General features: G+C 43.5%; 1 protein-coding gene across 5 annotated transcripts in view; it reads left to right on the plus strand.

Annotated features, from left to right (window-relative positions):
- SEMA5A (semaphorin 5A) overlaps positions 1 to 19,976 on the plus strand; it is a 503,265-nt gene that overhangs the window by 277,367 nt on the left and 205,922 nt on the right. Inside the window, exons 1-3 of one of the 5 annotated variants that reach the window (XM_088442355.1) lie at positions 7,284 to 7,564; positions 9,781 to 11,003; positions 15,506 to 15,789. The exons of 2 other annotated variants lie outside the window; for them this stretch is intronic. Coding sequence is in view for 1 of the 3 variants with exons in the window: in XM_088442353.1 (XP_088298479.1) it covers positions 7,894 to 7,935 (42 nt within the window). In the remaining 2 variants the exon portion in view is untranslated. Of the gene's footprint in view, positions 1 to 7,283; positions 7,565 to 7,886; positions 7,936 to 9,780; positions 11,004 to 15,387; positions 15,790 to 19,976 lie in introns of those variants that run through there. 2 more of the 5 variants (XM_088442353.1, XM_088442354.1) reach the window with 2 other exon arrangements.

Genomic DNA, 19,976 nt, shown 5'->3' on the forward strand with positions numbered 1-19,976 from the left:
TTAGTTGGTAATAACATAAATGTCTGTTGGATTGTAAAAAGGACTGCATTTGACTGAATGCATATTTTTCTTAGGGAAATCAGAGTTTCTGAATGCACATATTACACACCATTAGTCTTTATTTATATAACATGTAACACTATTTCAATATAGAATACAGCATATTTTTTTGTTATTTGTTATATCTGACAACTTTTTTTTTTAAATAGATATATAAATTATATTTTTTAATAACTGAGTAGGCAAAACTTGCATTCCAATGACTAAATACCAAGAGAAGTTAAAAATTCTAGATGAATTGTGAGATATGGACACTTGTCCTGTAAGGTCACATCCTACTTATGTGTCCTACATCAACATTCCATAATTTGCTTTAACTACTAAAATAAAATAGGCCATTGTGAGATGAATTGCAATCTATTCTTCTGTGGAATGTTTTGCACACCAATGTAAACCATTCTTACAGCAAGAACTAAACAGATGGAAGAATTATGTTGTGTTGAGAAAATCCAGGCAAATGCTCATCATATTTTACTGCACATACAAATTGAAGAGTGAATTGTGGTGACCAGAAAGCCTGAGTTTACGTATATTGTCCTGTGGAAAAGCTCATTTAAGTAAATAGCTTTTAGTAAGAAAGGAGCAGGTTGGGATTGACATTATCAAGCCCTTATTTTGGTCTGGAATAACAGCTCATACTTCCAGTAAGTTTGGGGCCGTCAGGGCTGTACAGTTGGAGTTGGGGACAATTTTGGATGAAGAAATGTCCCAATTTCAAAGATGGCATAATATTTGATATTACCTTTGTGCATTATCCGGGTCGGCGCATGCGCAGAACGAACGTCTGGGTTGCCGGCAATGTGAAGCACTATGAAGGAAAGAAAGAAGAAGACGATATCTTCTGCTTTTCTCAAGTGCCGGCAGACATAATGCCATCCAGATACAACGTTGTTTTTGAGAGAAGTTTGGCTTCTCTCAGCTATATAAATACTGTGTGTGTGCATCCCCCATTGAAACCTAGGGGCTGTGGGGTTGTACACACACTAATGAAAAGGTGGAGAAAACAGTGATTGCACATACTTTTTATTTTGCTAAATACAGAGAAATTATATTTTAGGCTTTCGCCAGCTAAAATGCTGGAGAAAAAAACATTTGTTTTAGTTTATTATTTCTATCTGAAGAAGAGTATGGCAAATCACATGCTTCTGCCATCACCCATGACTAGACTGCAATAATTATCCTATGCTGCTGTCACCCCATAGTTGCCTACTTTTAATTTCTCCTCCCCGTGAGATGTCCGGGGAGCAAAAGCTAGTGAGTTGTGATGGGGGCGGGGCCTGATGGTTTGTGTAATTAAGCCCCCCCTTCGCAGTAAATAACCGCGATTGGCGTCATTAAGCCCTGCCCCCTACACGGGGACCTGCGATCGCCACGGAAATTCTCCCCATTCTGCCCATTTCACTAGGAAGTGGGCAGAATGAGGGAGAAGTGCCTATCCTTCCGGGGGTGCGGGGGGTTACCTGAAAAATCGGGAGCCTCCCGCGAAAACCGGGAGGGTAGGCGTGGATGTGTCACCCATTACACTGCTATAATTAGCATTTACCATAGGCAACCATCACATATGTCACTGCAATATAATGAACCCATACTGTTGTTTTAGTTTACATGTATTCTTCTTCTACTATCTCATGACCTAAAGTGCTACTTGAATCTCAGTGAAATCATGTATTCCACAGTTTTAATTACTAAATTCACTATTGGGTTTGTTTTTTTCATGTTTTCCACAAAACTTTATTGTTATCAGAACAGAGAACAAACATTTCTATCGACACCAACTCCACCCAAAATTGTTTCTGATTCCATAGGCCTGCTCCACATGCCTCTCACTACTCTCCCACTTTGACCTACTTATAGCTGGAGCCCACAGAATAAGGAGGGAGAGAATGAGGTGCAGAAAATAATGCACTCCCTCCTCCTCCTCTGGCTGGCAAAGTAACGTGATGTGAAAGTCTGCTGTTTCTATTGATTCTTAGCATACTTGCCGACAATGTGACTCATACTTGCCAACTTTTGAAAACTAGTTTCAGGGAAATTATATTTGTTGGTAGAATGAGGGGACGTGTCATACTCCGCCACAAAGGAGTATCTAGCTCCGCCTATGGGCATATATATTTCCACTCAGGGGTGTGTCCTGTAGTGGCAGGTAAAAACTGTAATACTAAGAGCAGCATGGGCAGGGTAGAGGGGTATGGAGGGGCAGTATTATGCTAGTAGCTGATCTTAGTAGTATTGTGGTGTAGTAGTTTAACATGGGCACCAGCAAGGTGATAATTATAGTGCCAGCAATGCCTCTTGCAGGGTGAGGTGAACCCTGGCATTGGTGGGGAGGGGGGTATAGGGGGTGTAGGAGGGAGCTGGCAGCTGACCCCAGTATAGTAAGAGGTAATAGGTGTAACATGGGCACAAGCAGGATAATAATCACAGCTGCCAGCACTGCCTCCTGCTGGGTGAGGTAACCCTGGCATGGGGGTAGGTGTATGTAGGATGCTGGCTCTCGGTGTTATTGGGTCTGTAACAGTGTGATATGGGCACCACAAGAGTAATAATTATAGCTGCCAGCAATGCCTACTGCTGGGTGAGGTGACCCTGGCATGGGGGGTGTATGTCGGATGCTGGCTCTCAGGGCCAAATGTAATAGTGTGAGAGTTTAGAAAATGTGAGAGAAAGCTCTCAAGATTTAAACTCTCATCCAGATGTTTCCTGTTTTGAAAATTCACCTTGATCAATATTAGTGTGAGAGTTTTACTGCTAAACTCACATTTTCTATGCTTTCACCCTATTACATTTGGCCATCAGTGTTATTGGGGTGTAACAGTGTGGTGTGACATGGGCACCAAAAGGGTAATAATTACAGCTGCCGGCAATGCCTGGAATTGGGGGGGAGAGGCAGTCACACACATATACATACTGTCACACATTTCCACACACACATACATACTGTCACACGCACATACATACTGTCACACATTTCCACACACACATACATACTGTCACGCATTTCCACACACACATACATACTGTCACACACTTCCACACACTCATACATACTGTCACACATTTACACACACACACACACACACACACATACTGTCACACACTTCCACACGCACATACATTCTGTCACACACTTCCACACACACATACATACTGTCACACACTTCCACACACACATACATACTGTCACGCATTTCCACACACACATACATACTGTCACGCATTTCCACACACTCATACATACTGTCACACATTTACACACACACATACATACTGTCACACACTTCCACACACACATACATACTGTCACACACACATACATACTGTCACACATTTCCATACATACTGTGACACATACATACTGTCACACACACATACATACTGTCACGCATTTCCACACATACATACATACTGTCACACATTTCCACACACACATACATACTGTACACATTTCCACACACACATACATACTGTCACACACACATACATACTGTCACGCATTTCCACACACATATACATACTGTCACACACTTCCACACACTCATACATACTGTCACACATTTACACACACATACATACTGTCACACACTTCCACACACACATACATACTGTCACACACTTCCACACACACATACATACTGTCACACATTTCCATACATACTGTGACACATACATACTGTCACACGCACATACATACTGTCACACATTTCCACACACACATACATACTGTCACGCATTTCCACACATACATACTGTCACACATTTACACACACACACAGACACATACATACTGTCACACGCACATACATACTGTCACACATTTCCACACACACATACATACTGTCACGCATTTCCACACATACATACTGTCACACATTTACACACACACACACACACACATACATACTGTCACACACTTCCACACGCACATACATTCTGTCACACACTTCCACACACACATATATACTGTCACGCATTTCCACACACACATACATACTGTCACACACTTCCACACACTCATACATACTGTCACACATTTACACACACACATACATACTGTCACACACTTCCACACACACATACATACTGTCACACACACATACATACTGTCACACATTTCCATACATACTGTGACACATACATACTGTCACACATTTACACACACACATACATACTGTCACACACTTCCACACACACATACATACTGTCACACATTTCCACACACACATACATACTGTCACACATTTCCACACACACATACATACTGTCACACACACATACATACTGTCACACACACACATACATACTGTCACGCATTTCCACACACATATACATACTGTCACACACTTCCACACACTCATACATACTGTCACACATTTACACACACACATACATACTGTCACACATTTCCATACATACTGTGACACATACATACTGTCACACATTTACACACACACATACATACTGTCACACACTTCCACACACACATACATACTGTCACACATTTCCATACATACTGTCACACATTTACACACACACATACATACTGTCACACACTTCCACACACACATACATACTGTCACGCATTTCCACACACACATACATACTGTCACACACTTCCACACACACATACATACTGTCACACATTTACACACACACATACATACTGTCACACACTTCCACATGCACATACATTCTGTCACACACTTCCACACACACATACATACTGTCACACACTTCCACACACACATACATACTGTCACACATTTCCATACATACTGTGACACATACATACTGTCACACACACATACATACTGTCACGCATTTCCACACACACACACATACATACTGTCACACATTTCCACACACACATACATACTGTCACACACTTCCACACACACATACAGTTACACATTTCCACACACACACATACAGTCACACACACATACATACTGTCACGCATTTCCACACACACATACTGTCACACACTTCCACACACATACATACTGTCACACATTTACACACACACATACATACTGTCACACACTTCCACACACACACTTCCACACGCACATACATTCTGTCACACATTTCCACACACACATACATACTGTCACACATACATACTGTCACACACACATACATACTGTCACACACTACCACACACACGTACATACTGTCACGCATTTCCACACACACATACATACTGTCACGCATTTCCACACACACATACTGTCACACACACATACATACTGTCACACACTACCACACACACGTACATACTGTCACGCATTTCCACACACACATACTGTCACACACTTCCACACACACATACATACTGTCACACATTTCCACACACACATACATACTGTCACCCATTTACACACACAGATACATACTGTCACACACACTTAAACGCAGTGTCCCCCTCCCTGTTTCTACCGTAAACTGTCTACTGTACACTATCTGCAGTGCTCCTCTCCTTCATGCTGTATCCTGCTGCACACTGCTTGGAGCACTTACCTCCTCTGTCCTCTCCCCACACCCAATCTAGCTCAGTTATTGCTGCAATACCGCTCTCCGTCTCTCCTTCCCATCCCTCCCCCGCCCCGATTATCTTTCTGGCCGCAGCACAGCTCCCATCACAGGTCACACACCCCTTGAGCACTACTACTAACTATTAATTACTTACTTGCAGAGGAAGAAGTAGATGAAGCTGCTGCTGTAGCTGCTATCCCTGATGAAGCAGGAGAGAACTGACATCTCTCCCTGCACTGACAACTCACACAGGAGGATATGCTTACTGGGGGAGGCGGCCAACATTAGCGACAAGCCCGCGATGTATGGACAGACATACTGCTGTCATGTCATGGCCCTGTCACATCCTGACCTAAGCATGCGCAGTCCGGAATTCAGAAGGAGGTGTGGGGAATGTGGGAGATTCAATAGTTTAGCGGGGCTGCGGGAGTCTTGTCAAAAAAACGATGCATAGCAGGGGCGGCGTGACGCTAATTTGGGGGAGGATCGGGGGCGTGACCGCAATTGCAGCCGGGGCCATAATGACGCGATTCAGCGCGAAACGCGTCAATGGCTCCCCCAGACTGCCCACTTACAAGGGGGAAGCTGACACCACTGGGCCAGCCAGGAGACTTGCCCAATCTTCTGGGGTGCCGGGTGCACCACCAGATTTTCGGGAGGCTCCCGACCATCCCGGGAGAGTAGGCAAGTATGATTCTTAGGGGCCTTTTCATTAGTCTGCGCCTGTTTTTCGGGAGGCTCCCGACCATCCCGGGAGAGTAGGCAAGTATGATTCTTAGGGGCCTTTTCATTAGTCTGCGCCTGTTTGCTTGTGATAATTAAGTATCCAGCTCGCTGCAAATTGTGGTGGTAGATACTTAACTACTGGGGCAATCAGTATTGCTCCAGTGTTGATAAACAGCTGTCCCCGCAAACCCTAACACAATACACCATACCTCCATCCAAAAAGGGTGGAGCCTCTGAGAAAGGGGGTGTGGCATCAGAAAAAGGGGCAGAGCCTCATGGCACCCTCCCCCCACCCCCAAGCTCCCTCTACACTGTGTATAGATGCAATGCGCACAGTATTTATTATCCCGCACCTATGTAGAGCTGCGGTTTGTGCTCCTCCCAACTCCCCCCCCCCCACCGCAGGACACTGTAGCCCGCAGGTGGGACAGCGGGACAGTCCCAGAAAAACTGGACTGTCCTGCTGAATGCATTACAGGTGGTAGGTATGTAACACTGCTACTAAAGTTACAGTGTTATTTACCCCTGCCAGTCTGGCTGACTGCGCATATGTGACCTGAATTTATGCATGTGCACACATGCTAGGGTTCTTTCGCATAAGAAAGAGTGGGCTCTGTGAACCAATGCAACCTGAATATGACACTTGTTTCCACCAGCAAACAGTGAGTTTGCTGAATATTAGCCAGTCCCATTAGGGCCCCAATAATGAATGGATCCATTGCAAGCATTTTTGCATGTGTAATGGACCCATAAGGAATCATGAATGTGCCCTTTATTCTCTGCTTTATAACAAGGCAGAGAATGTTACATCAAGAGCAGCTGGCTCTGGCTGGCAACACAGGTAAAGGCTCACCAATGCATTAGAGGCATGGATTAGAGGCAATGCATTATCTGGCCCCACCCCCTGAATCGGCCTGCAGGAGGGCTGCTCCCGGAAAGCACTTCAACAAAGTCGGTAAGTATGACTCAGACTGACCACCAGCAGCACTGTACAGTCTAGAACTCCCCTCTGGCTGACACCCTGGAACTGAGTCGGGACTCAGAAACTGAACGTCAGAAAGTAAAGAACTTAGGACATGCCGAATGAATCAGTCAAACAAGCCTGGCACCCACGGAACCGAAACCAGGTACCTAAACCTAGAACTGAAAGCCACACAGATCAGATGACAGGAGCACAGTAGGAATTCTCAGGGCAGATGGAAATCCCAGGAGTCTGCGGACTGGAGCAACAAAGACTGGCAACAAGGTATGTTTGCACAGGAAGTGCATAAAACACATGACCAGAATGAACTGCAGCCTGGAGCCAGGAATGAATCTCTGAAAGAAACACTTGTTCTGGCACTGGATGAGTGCAAGGGGAATGTTTAAATAGGGTGTAGTCAGTGTCCATAGATGGACGAATCACATGGGTGTGGTTGCTAATCATTGAGAGGATCACTGAGTCACCTGACAGGATGGCCGTACCCATGCTGCTGGCTGTTTGTTTACATATACATATACTGCTGTGATGATGAAAAGAGTAGGGGGCACAGTGATGTAGCACTGCCAGATGTGGTACGTAGGGCTAAGACCCCGATGCGTGACAACTTTCTGGAAATACGTGCAATGAGTGAACACGTAAGACTTTCTATATAGCATTAATAGTTCCCACCTCCAATAACAGACTAATCTACAGGCTGCAGTAGCAATGGGTCGGATGTACAAACTCTGTTTCCATCTTGGACCCCTCTCCCTCTTATGGAACCTGTGATTCACGGCATTATGCTGCAAGTGGGCAAGACCTAGTGACCAGAAGCACCAGACCCAGACCCCCTCAGCGATCAGCTGCATCTGCACTTTACTAGAGGGGAGAGATTAAAAGTCGCCATGTATCTTTTAAAAAAATAACAAAATCTGGTCACTTTATCTCTAAATAATGCCCAATAAGATAAGATATAATGTATTATTAAATAATCTACTATATAAAAGCGAAAATTTTTCCTTCTGTCTTTCTATACAAATCTACAGTTTACAAGCCAAGATCGTGAAATTTTATATACAAGCGTATTAACACAGCCTAGGCAACTAAAAAATGTAGTGAAACATTTAGTGTAGTGAAACATGGATGCAGCGAAAGTGATACACGTCACAAACTTAACTTGATATGCGACACTTGTATATATGTGTGCAACAGAGTCTGAGGGGTATATTTACAAAAGTTTGATTTTTGTCGATTGATTTTGCATTTGATTTTGAGCATCAAAGATTTACTAAAGTCAATTTCAGGTGTGAAAATTTAAAACTGATTCCCCTTCAAAATCAAATATCATCTAAACATCAGTACTTTTACATAGACCAACATAGGATCCTCTGATGTACTAATATTTGAGTAGAAATCGAACACAACATCCCCAAAATAATAGACCTGCTTCATGTTGGCAATTTGGCTTGTTGGGTGTATGAAAGTGTTAAAATAAAGAATAAAGGGGGGGTGTGACCTGACTGCTGACGGGAGAGGACGCTTATTTAGTGGGCTCCCAGGAAGGTCCTCTCCTTGGCCAAACTCCCGGCAGTTTTGCGGGTCTGTGAGACTTGGACTTACCTGGCAGCGGGAGTTGAGGGACCAGGTCCTCGGATCTGGGGACCACCTCCTGTGGTCTTGCGGGTTGCAGCCTGCCCGCCTACCAGAAGCCCTGGACTCGAGTATCGACAGGTGCAGGCGGAGTGATCCGAGGTGACGTTTCCCGACGCTTCTCCTATGCTACTACCGGACCTCCCAGCCGCACTTACCATACTCTCTACCTGCTGTGGTCTGGTCTGTGATGCGGCTGCTTAGGCCAGAACTGGGGTCCCTGCTATTGGGCAGCAGTAAAGCCAGGTCCTTGAGCCCACGTTATCAGCGCTCCCTGCCTGCTGTCTGTGGGAGCCTTACTGCAACAAGCAAGGGACAGTGAGTACTTTATAGGAGTTCTTGTACTGTCCTCATTGTTTATAAAGCCCTGTTGCTCATTTTTAGATCTCCACTAGATGTGAAATGAGGAACTTTGTAGCTAATTGGAAGTACTCTTAATTGGATCTAATCAAATTTTATTCCTTATTACCATTTACTGGTTGTGGTGTGCCTGAGTATATTTCTGGCTCCCTAGCAACATCTTGTGGTGGATTGCTATTATTACAGTCCTTCTGACTTTTAAAGCATGTGAATACTAAGTTTGCATCTACGCTCTCCTGATGGCTGCCAAGTGCTTTTGTGGGAGGTGACGGTCAGAGACCCCTGACACACACTCAACTTAACATGTGACAGAGGCTCGCCTTCATATACCCTCTTGAATAACACAGCCCTAGTGTGAAACTCGCTGCCTAGAGACTTCTGTTCAAAGTAAACCACTGGGTTGGATCTCTGCTCTGTGACGACTATCCATTATATCGTACGTTCAGAAAATTGTTTACGTTTTTATTTTCTCCATATTTGTTTCTTCACAGTATTGCTCTCCTTTCATGAGTCGACGACCGCGACGTGGGTCGAAGAGTATACCCCACTCCACTGAAAAGTTGCCTGGTACAGATTTACTGTGCTTTCTTCACTCTTCCAGAGGTCACACCATGAGTTCTTCATCAGGTCTGTCTTCTCCAGATAACTCCCTAACCTTAGAGATCCCTTCTGGTATGGGAGATCACTCAGATACTTCTGCCCACAAAGAGCAAAGGGATATCCAGAGAGTTCTCCAGCTTCTCAAATCCTTCCCTATAAAGCGGAAATGCCCACCAAGGCAGGCTTTGAGTCTTTGGAGAATAACCTTAAAGAAGTGGTGCAGTCTGAGGTTGCCATGCTTCAGACGCAGGTCACACACTCGGGGTCGCGTATCACTACCTTGAAGACCATGGTGATGCAACTGATGACTTCCAACATGTACTTGTCAAGGTTCTGAAGGAGCAGGCTGAGGAGATACAGTGTTTGCGGGACCACCTAGATGATTTGGATAATAGATGTCGCCACAATAACCCAAGGGTTTGAGGCATCACGGAAGATATCTCACATTAGGTCCTCCATGACGTTCTTACTAAGCTCTTTAATGAAATTATCAGACTTGATCCTAATGAATCCATCATCTTTGATAGAGCTCATAGGGCACTGCGCCTCAGTCTTCAATCTGAACGCCCGAGAGATGTTATATGTCGTTTGCACTATTTCACCCAGCAGGATGAGATTCTTCATAGTCTACGGGGATCTGGAGGTGTAGAATTCAATGGTCATCAGATTCAGGTGTTCCAGGATCTTTCCTGGCACACCCTCCAAGAAAGACATCAGCTTAAACCTTTGACTGACAACCTGCGGTCCCTCAACATTAAAAATAGCTGGGGTTACCCTTTTAGTCTCTCCACCACCAACAGAGGTAAATCAGCCGCTCTCCGGGTCCTTCAGGATATCGCTGCCTTTTGTTGAGCTCTGGACATACCTCAGTTCAGGTTTCTGAGTGGCAGGCTCGTCAGACTCGCCCTCTTCTGCTTTCAACGCCCCCCAAGATGGCCCATTTTTCAGATTGTGGAAGCCTTTCCTAGATCTCGGGAGACGCAGTCAGCCAACTCCTCCGTCATCTACAGTCTCTCCAGCCGCTGTTACTTGATCTCGAGGAACTGGTCCAACATTTTGGGAATCCTCACCTGAAAGGAAGCCTGTTCTTCTTGGTCCTCCATGGCGGGATCACGTGAGTTGTGGATCTCTGCCTGGTCTCGCTAAGACTGTGACAATTTGTTTCATATATAGAGCCTTCCTTGTGGCCTTGCTATATTGTCCATGCCTTAGGTTATACTATTGCTGGCTCTGCAAGACTTTTTACTGTGGTCTTAGCTTCTCTCCCTTTTCAGAGTCTGAAGTGGCCCATAGGCCCATTACCTTCCTTCCTGTTAGGCGGGAGGGTTTCTCATTCTTTGTGTATTATTCATTTATTTTCATATGGGTTTCTTAGTAGCCAATTCTGATAATGTCTTTTTTTATTTTTCTCTAGGGTATTTCTGATTTACCATATATATCTGCCATTTTGAGAAAATGTGTTATTGTATGTATTTTCTATTCCATTTGTGTGTCGGTGGTTGCGACTTTTTCTCCCCAGTTGCCTCCTTGCACCACCAGATTTGGTCCTGGGCCTAGTGGCGAAACTGAATTTTGCCATTTTGCCGCTCAGGAGTGGTGTGTTATGGATTCCTAGGCTGTTCCATGTAAACCCCTAGAACCTAGGCTTGCGAGGTTTTCCGCACTCGCTGTTCCCTTAGAACTGTAAGACTTTCACCGGTACTTAAGTGGCCGTCTGGACTTAAAACTTGAAGTAGTAGAGTTTTACACTGGTTACCTTCAGAAACCAGAGAATAGCAGAAGATTTTGGAAACTGTGAGAAAAGTCAGTAGTATGGCTAAGAAGCCAATGGTGTGGCTATGAGAGCCAATGGTGCGTGACTAATAATGTGGAATGTTTTGTCCTATAGGTATTTTATAACTCTTTGATGTCCCAGTTAAATAGTGTCTCTGTTATTGCTAAGGGACTTAATAGTCCTGAGAGGCAGTCTCGTGCGTTACATGAATTGAGAACGGAGAAGGCTGATGTTGCCTTCTTGCAGGAAACACATTTTAAAGGATCCGATGCTCCGTCTCTCAGGAATAGAGTTTTCCAAGTGGGTATTTTCCAGTCCTGAAGGTAAGACTTTAGGAGTCGCAATCCTATTTGCTCGTCATCTTCTGTAGCTGCTATCTCCTCCCTCCAGTTAGTTGTAGGCCGGGTTTTGCTAGTAAAATTTAATATTCTCAGATATTTACATTTGTCAACATCTATGCCCCTAATAGTGCTCAACCAACCTCCCTTGACAAGGTCCTCAATCTAATTCAGCCACATGTTGAGGGGGTATTGGTGATGGGGGGTGATTTATATTGGTCCCTAGATCCTACTCTTGACTCGTCTAACCCATCCCCTAGATACTCAGACAAACTCCATCGTCGAGATAAACGTTCCTTACACGATCATCAATTGGATGATATGTGGCATATACATCATCCCACTATGAGGGATTACTCCTTCAACTCACCCCCACACAAGGTTTACACTAGACTCGACTATCTCTTTCTACCTCACAGGTTCCTACACTTGGCGATAGATGCCAAAATAGACACTATTTCTTGGTCAGACCATGCCTCTATCTCATTGAAGGTTAGATTGCCCTTGCCCTCCCAAAAGACGTACTCTTCGAGATTAAATGATATGTTGCTTCAGGATTCAGTTTGTAGGCAACACATTAAGGAAGCTGTTTAAGATTATACTGCCACAAATGACCTCCCTGGTACATCCAAGGTAACAATCTGGTAGCTCATAAATGTGTTTTGCGGGGCAAATTTATTCAGCTTGGGATGAACTTAAAATGACAGAGGCTGGCAGAGAGGGAGGCCTTATTGCAGAAGATACAGCCCCTGGAACACAAGTCCACCATGTCTGCGGATACTCTTCAGTCTCTTACAGATGCTCGTCAGCCCTTAATATTCTTATGCCCAATAAAATCAAACTAGATGCTCGAAAATGTCGTCATTATTTTCTCTGGAGAATTAAACCCAGCAAGATGCTGACTAGGGCTCTTCGTACCCAACGTGCTTCTACATAATATTGCCCATATAAAAGGTCAATCTGGATCTTTTTGTTATTCCACAAAGGATAAAGCCTCAGCTTTTCACTCGTACTACTTCCAATTATATAATTTGAAAGGGTTGAGATCTGGCAACTTGTTATTAAGAAAAGCTTCCATTAAGGCTTACCTCGAGGTGGTTGACTTTCCCACTCTTCAGGACACTGATGTACAGGCCCTTGAAGAGCCATTTAAACTAAATGAATTAGAGGTGGCCATTAAGTCAACCCCGAACGGCTAGCGCCTGGGCCCTGATGGATTTTCTACTGCCTATTATAAAACCTTTAGTGACGTTCTCTCCCGCCTTAAATTGTTTCTTCCTACTTAACTACATTCAGACCAGGTGGGATTTCTTCCTGGCTGTGAGGCCAGGGATAACACCACCAAAGTACTGGACCTAATTCATGTGGTTTCATGCCACTAGATCCCAACTATGTCTACAGATGCGGAAAAAGCCTTTGACAGGATAGACTGGGACTTTCTGCTGGGTGTACTGGAGCATTTGGGTTTGGGTCAGGTTGGAATTCAGAGGACACAAGCTCTTTACTCCACCCCATCGACTCGTGTTAGGATTAATGAGGATTTGTCAGATCCTGTTCTGATTTCAAATGGCACTCGCCAGGGCTGCCCTTTATCTACTTTCATATTTGTTTTGTGCATGGAGGCCTTGGCGAGGGCCATTCGAAGGATCATTGATATATCAAGAGTATCAGTGGGTAAAAATGAATTTAAATTAGCCCTCTTTGCGGATGACCTCCTAGCCATAGTAACTAACCCATTGGTTTCAGTTCCCAACCTTCATAAAAAGTTTAAAGTTTAAGCGTTTTGGCTCCCTCTCTAATTTTAAGGTGAATTTATCCATATCAGTTGCTCTGAATCTCACTGTAGACCAGGCTACTTTGCAAGGTGTACAAACTGTCTCTCAATTCCAGTGGCTTCCTACGCAGATAAAGTACCTTGGGGTTATTTTACATAAGAACCCTTCCCAAATATTCTCCACTAATTTTCCCCCATTACTTACTAGAATCAAATCAGATCTCCGGAACTTGGGGTCCTAAGCAGATCTCGTGGACTGGTAGGATAGGAGTAATCAAAATGAATGTTTTACCTAGGGTCCTGTGTCTACTTCAAACTCTTCCCATTTCAATACCGCACTCTTGGTTCACAGAAATGCACCGGGTCATTAGAGATTATGTTTGGGTGGGTCGTAGGCCTCGTTTCAAGCATGAAGTGGGCTTTACAATTGCCACATTTTTTCTCTTATTGCCACACTGTGCTGCTCACAAGGTTTATGGAATGGTGTAGAATTGATCATAGGAAACAATGGGTGACAATAGAAGCTGCTTCTATTCCTACTTTGTCTCCTGGGTTGCCCTGGCTACATACTCTACCTAGATCATGCCACCTCCTACTGGGCCCAACTACTTTGTGGTGGTGTTTCCGGTCCCAACCACTTCTTTCACCGAGCGACTCCCTTTTCATTCCACTGTTTGGAAACCGGGCTTTCTACCCACGGGAATCTCGAAGGTAACCCAATTGCTTGATTCGTCTGGTGTTATGAGTTTCCTTTTAGTCCAGGCTCAATGGGATCTTCCTAACAGAGAGATATGGAAATATCTCAGAGTTAAGCACTTTTTCCTAAGTCTGGGACCCACTAATGCCTATTGCCATGGGCTCACCCCATTTGAAAACATGTGCACATCACATTCATATCCTCCGCATCCTTTGTCCTCTATCTATAAATTACTTATAGATCACCTCTTTTCCACTAGGCCTAAATCACGAAGGACTGGGAGGTAGATCTGCAGGGATTAGTGGTTGAGGACGATAGACCGGAAATTTTTGGTAACACATTCTCCAGCTCACTTAAGATGTTGGTGATGGAGACGCATTATAAAGTGTTATCTCGTTGGTACCATTGTCCTAGTTTATTAGCTAAGATGTATCCTGGGGTGCCTACCTTATGCTCGAGATGTAATAAGGCTCTGGATACTCCTTTACAAATCTGGTGGAAATGCTCATTATTGCGTCTCTTTTGGGATAAGGTACAGATGTGCCCACATACATCTATCCTCCGTGCGCTACAAGTCGCGCCACACTTAATGTGGGAGCTTAGTGTAACTCGGTAGTGCAGAGTGTCTTTTCGTGCATCTTTTTACCTTCAAATGCATCTTATTCACACAGTGATGCGACTAGATAGCACACATAGCTTCTGCTGATTAAAATGATATGCGGCATGCCTATGTTCTGTGAGCGTCTGCATGCTAAACACTAAGTTACATTGTTACAGCCACTGACACTGTAATGTAGCGTTTTGCATGCTGATACACCCGCACTCGCTTACAGAACATAGGCATGCTGCATATCATTTTAATCAGCAGAAGCTGCTTATGCTATCTAGTCGCATCGATGTGCAAATAAGACACATTTGAAGGTAAAGATATGCACGAAAATGCATGGCGCGACTAGAAGGGCTGTTTAAAGTGCAAAGAGGCTAGATGCATGTGGACCAATCTGTAATAGAAACTGCGTGTTTTTTCCTACAGGAAGACCTCCCCAACTGCCCTAGCTTCTGGCTTTTGAATCTCTTAAGAAGACCCCAGGCACTTTTTAAGAAAACTCTACTGCGTCATATACTTAGTGCTTCAAAAGTACATTGGAGGTCTTCTATTGTTCCCAGCATGAAAGAATGGTGTGCTCAGCTTGACCATTATATGTCTATGGATGACCATATGCTACCTTTACCAAATAGCCATCAAGACTTCACAGCGATCTGGTACCCCTGGCTCCTGTACAAAGAATCTGATCATTATAAATCACTTTGCAGAGGGTAAGGATAAAGAAGTGGAAGGAGGTAGCTGTTCCTCCTCGAGGACAGGGTGAAATGGTGTGTTAGACGTCCCCTCTAATATTGCTTTGTTGATGTGTACTCTTTTTCCCTTGGCAGTGAGGATTTATCCTTTTTTTTTTTTCTCTCCTGTTTAGGATTACATATTTATTCTTTTGTGGTTTGTATATTTACTATAAGATGATTATTTGAAGAAATGTGAGCCTACACTGTTGTTGAATTTGATATCATGCGTTATGTTTTGTGCATGTTTTTGCTGTTTCTGTACCAGCTATTCTTTTGTATGTGTTGGCTTTTCAATAAATACAAGTTGCAAAAAAAAATGCTGTTGGGTCCCCCCCAAAAGCACAGCCACCGGGTTGTGCTGGTCCTGGTTGTGAAAATATGGAGAAAAAAAATGTCATAGGGGTCCCCCGTATTTTCAACAACCAGCACCAGGCTCCCAAATCAGTCCTGGTTGTGAAAATATTGTGGAAAAAAAGTTTAGGGGTCCCCCGTTTTTTCAACAAAGAGTATCAGGCTCTTACTAGCAAGGGTGTAATGCCACAGCAGTGGGGCTCTTAATGGAGTTTCCCTGCCGAAGGATTAATGACCCCACATTAGTCAGCCCAGGCTGGGGATTCCTAGGGAAGTGTGGACCCCCCCAATGAAGGGGTCCCCTCTCTCCAGGGAACCCCAGGCCGGGGTTGAAGCCCGGGGCTATCCCCCGTGCCACTGGGCTCTGGGTTCGGTGGTGATAGGTGAAAATATAGAATTAAACTAATATTGGGCAGGATGTACTAAAGGTGAAAATGCGGTAAAACCCTTGAAAATGCAGTTTTCGGGGTTTTACCGCATTCCCCAAATGTACTAAGTGCCGGAATGCGATACATTCTGGTGCTTCGTGGTGGCGTTACCCAATAGAAGCCTATCGGCGTCTTTCCGGGACACTCCCTCATGGGATCGATCCATTCGGATATGTGAATGAGGGGCTGAAAAGCTCCACATGGGATATTCCCTATATATATAGCTAGGAGTGACAGGGCTGACCTGGACAGGGTACCGCCCTGGACAGACAAAAGTATATACGAGTGCTTAGTAAATTTAGCTCCTTAACCTCTCACCCCTTTTTTGAGCAACTTTTAAAATTTTTGTGGGCTTGTCAAATTTCAACATGTGTATTTGATGGACACAGACACACACTGACACAGATACACACACACTGACACAGATACATACACACTGACAGACACAAACACACACTGACACAGATACACACACACTTACACAGATACACATGCACTGACACAAATACATATACACTGACACAGATACACACTGACACAGATACACACACACTGACACAGATACGCACAGACATTGACACATATACACACACATACACATCTTTCACACAAATGCAGGCAGCCAAATACATCAATTGTTTTTAAAAGTAACCCCCCTCCTTCCCCCCCGCCAGCAGTCCAGCCTCACCTCCCAACCCCCCCCCCCCCAGACGCCCTTCCTCCCCGCGGCAAAGAAACTAATAGACACTGGATGATTCCATGAAGTATAATTTAGCACATTTGTTCTGCGCACTGAGGCCTTGTGTCTGTACTAGGAAATCATATTCGGTGTAAACTTTTGCAGTATTGCCATCGTCACCTCTTCCACTGGATCTCCTATTATTTGGATAGTGTGGACAGCATTCTGTCTGTATATTAGTTTATGTACTTACATTATACTTGCCTACTCTCCTGGAATGTCATCTCCTCGTGCCCACCGCACCCTCCCCCCAGACACCCTGGCAGCAGTCAGGCCCGGCGACATGGGGGTACAAGGGGTACACCCATGCCGTGCCCCAAGCATCTTAGGGGCCCCGAGGCTAATAGTAAGTCAATTTATCACCATCCCACTGGCCGCCCATCTGGCCCTGGCACATGCTATTAAGGAAGATGCTATTAAGCACATGCTATTAAGTATTACCCATCCGATCCTGCCCGCGTCAGTACCCCTGGTGGCCACGTCACCCATTCTGAGTGTGGCCGCAAGCCCGCAACGCTGCGCATAGAGCGTCAAGACGTCTCTGCGCCTGTTGGCACTCCTTGTATTCCTGGCCTGCCGCTGCAACCAGCGTCCATCCACTGAGGAGCAGGAAGGCCAGGAAGTGGAGACGAACAATGCTGGGAACACAGACAGACAGGCTAGCACACTAGTGCTCTGCACATCCACTGTCTGTCCCGTTTTTGATGTTTGCAGGGGTAAGTGTCCAGGTTTCATATAGCTCCAGTTTTCTTTATATATATATATATATATATATATATATATATATATATATATATATATATATATATATATAATTTTATTAGACAGTAAACTTGGTGCAAAGCGACAATAGTTAAAAATAGATATTGTACCAAGCGTTCACCTTGTCATAATATAGGGGATGTAACAGGTGTAAAAATTGTGGAGATGACGACAGATCTAATGGATATTATAAAACACTATTTTATTTATTTTAATTTAATTTATATAGACACAATGTACCAATGTGTCTAGTGATATAAATAGCTATTGAAAAAACTATTATATCTCCTTTCTGGTAATAGGAGTATAATAAATAATCTGATAAAATATATCTGATGACTAAGTCCTATATGGAAGGATCCAAGTTTGTCTGGGTGGTAGGTGTGCCCTTTGAGGGGGTTACCTTTCCGTAAATGTATACGGTACCCTTATATAATAGTATCAGCTCAGTTTATGTCCACACCGATTTGCAGTGAAAAAGGCAGCCAATAGAAATGTTACCAAATGGGTCAATAATACAGAGATGTGACGCAAGTAGAACATGACGGAAGTGACGCGTGGGGAGTCCCGGAAAGGTCTGGTGGTGTGACGCGGTCAGCCATACAGTGGGAGCGGGCGGAAGCACAGTGCACGGAGTCTGGATGATGACGAGCATGGGTGATGAACCAATAAGAGAATCTGCTGGAAGGCCACGTGGACCATAGACGCCAGAGGAAGTATCATCCGGAAGTGACACGCTGTGAAGAGAGGGTGGAAGTAGCCCTATGGAGAACTTCTTGTATTGATATGAACTAAGGGCGGAAATTTTCGGAAACCGTGCTACTTAATATAAGTTTTTAAGTAATACTTGAAACCGAAGATCTAATGATTATCTATACTAAATCCATGTCTAAGAACCTAGTTTATATATATATATATATATATATATATATATATATATATATATGAATTATTAGCAACTGGGGTAAATATTAACCACAGGAAGTGAGATCCCAGATTGCTGTCAATTGATCCTCATTAGTGAGGTATATATAGTCCCAAAAACCCTAATGGAGCTACACTACCCTTGAAGAAGTTTATATAAAAGGACGAAGCGCGTTGGGAAGCTCCACTCCTGCCCTATATGAACTTGCCGGGAAATTTTAAATAAGATAAGCATTTGGCACTTTATCCTAATTTTTTTCCCTTTTGCATTTTTTTCCCTTATGCATATATTGTGTTTGAAATATCTATGATATGCATCATTAGGAGAATATACCTATGAATTCATTATCTACAATGTACCTTACCCTTTGTGTTTTTAATATGTTTTTAGTTTAAATACATTTTGTAACCTTTTTTATACTGAATATTTGCTTGCTCTATTTCTAACTTTACAAGCTATTTAAACATGGAGGTTTAACAAGCACTTTACTATTGCACATATACTTTACTATTCCTCTTTTAAGGGTTATCATATCCTTGAGAATATTTTTTTTTGTCTTTATATTAAATATTTACCTCTTTAAATAAGGTCTTGGAGGTACATCAGCATTTTAATATTTAATTTGCAATATTGCACTGACACTTTATGCACATTACCTATCTTATCGTATCTATTTGCACTGACACTTTACAGACTAATTATATATTTATTTATTTATTAAATGAACACTATTGTCACTTTGCACCAAGTTTACTGTCTAATATATTTTCATGTAATAGCAGCTTACCACTGATATGTTCTTACCTCTTGTTTTAAGCTGACACCCAGTACCAGAGGGGATAGTGTAGTTAAGTATTAGTTCTGTTGTAGTTTTGTATAGATTATATCCAGGTGGCGCTGATTAATCTTTCATTTGTATATATATATATATAATAGAAGAAAAAACAATCGCACACAC

This window comes from Taudactylus pleione, unplaced genomic scaffold, assembly GCF_031769625.1.
Source record: "Taudactylus pleione unplaced genomic scaffold, aTauple2 ptg000309l, whole genome shotgun sequence".
In the NCBI taxonomy this organism is placed as follows: Eukaryota; Metazoa; Chordata; class Amphibia; order Anura; family Myobatrachidae; genus Taudactylus; species Taudactylus pleione.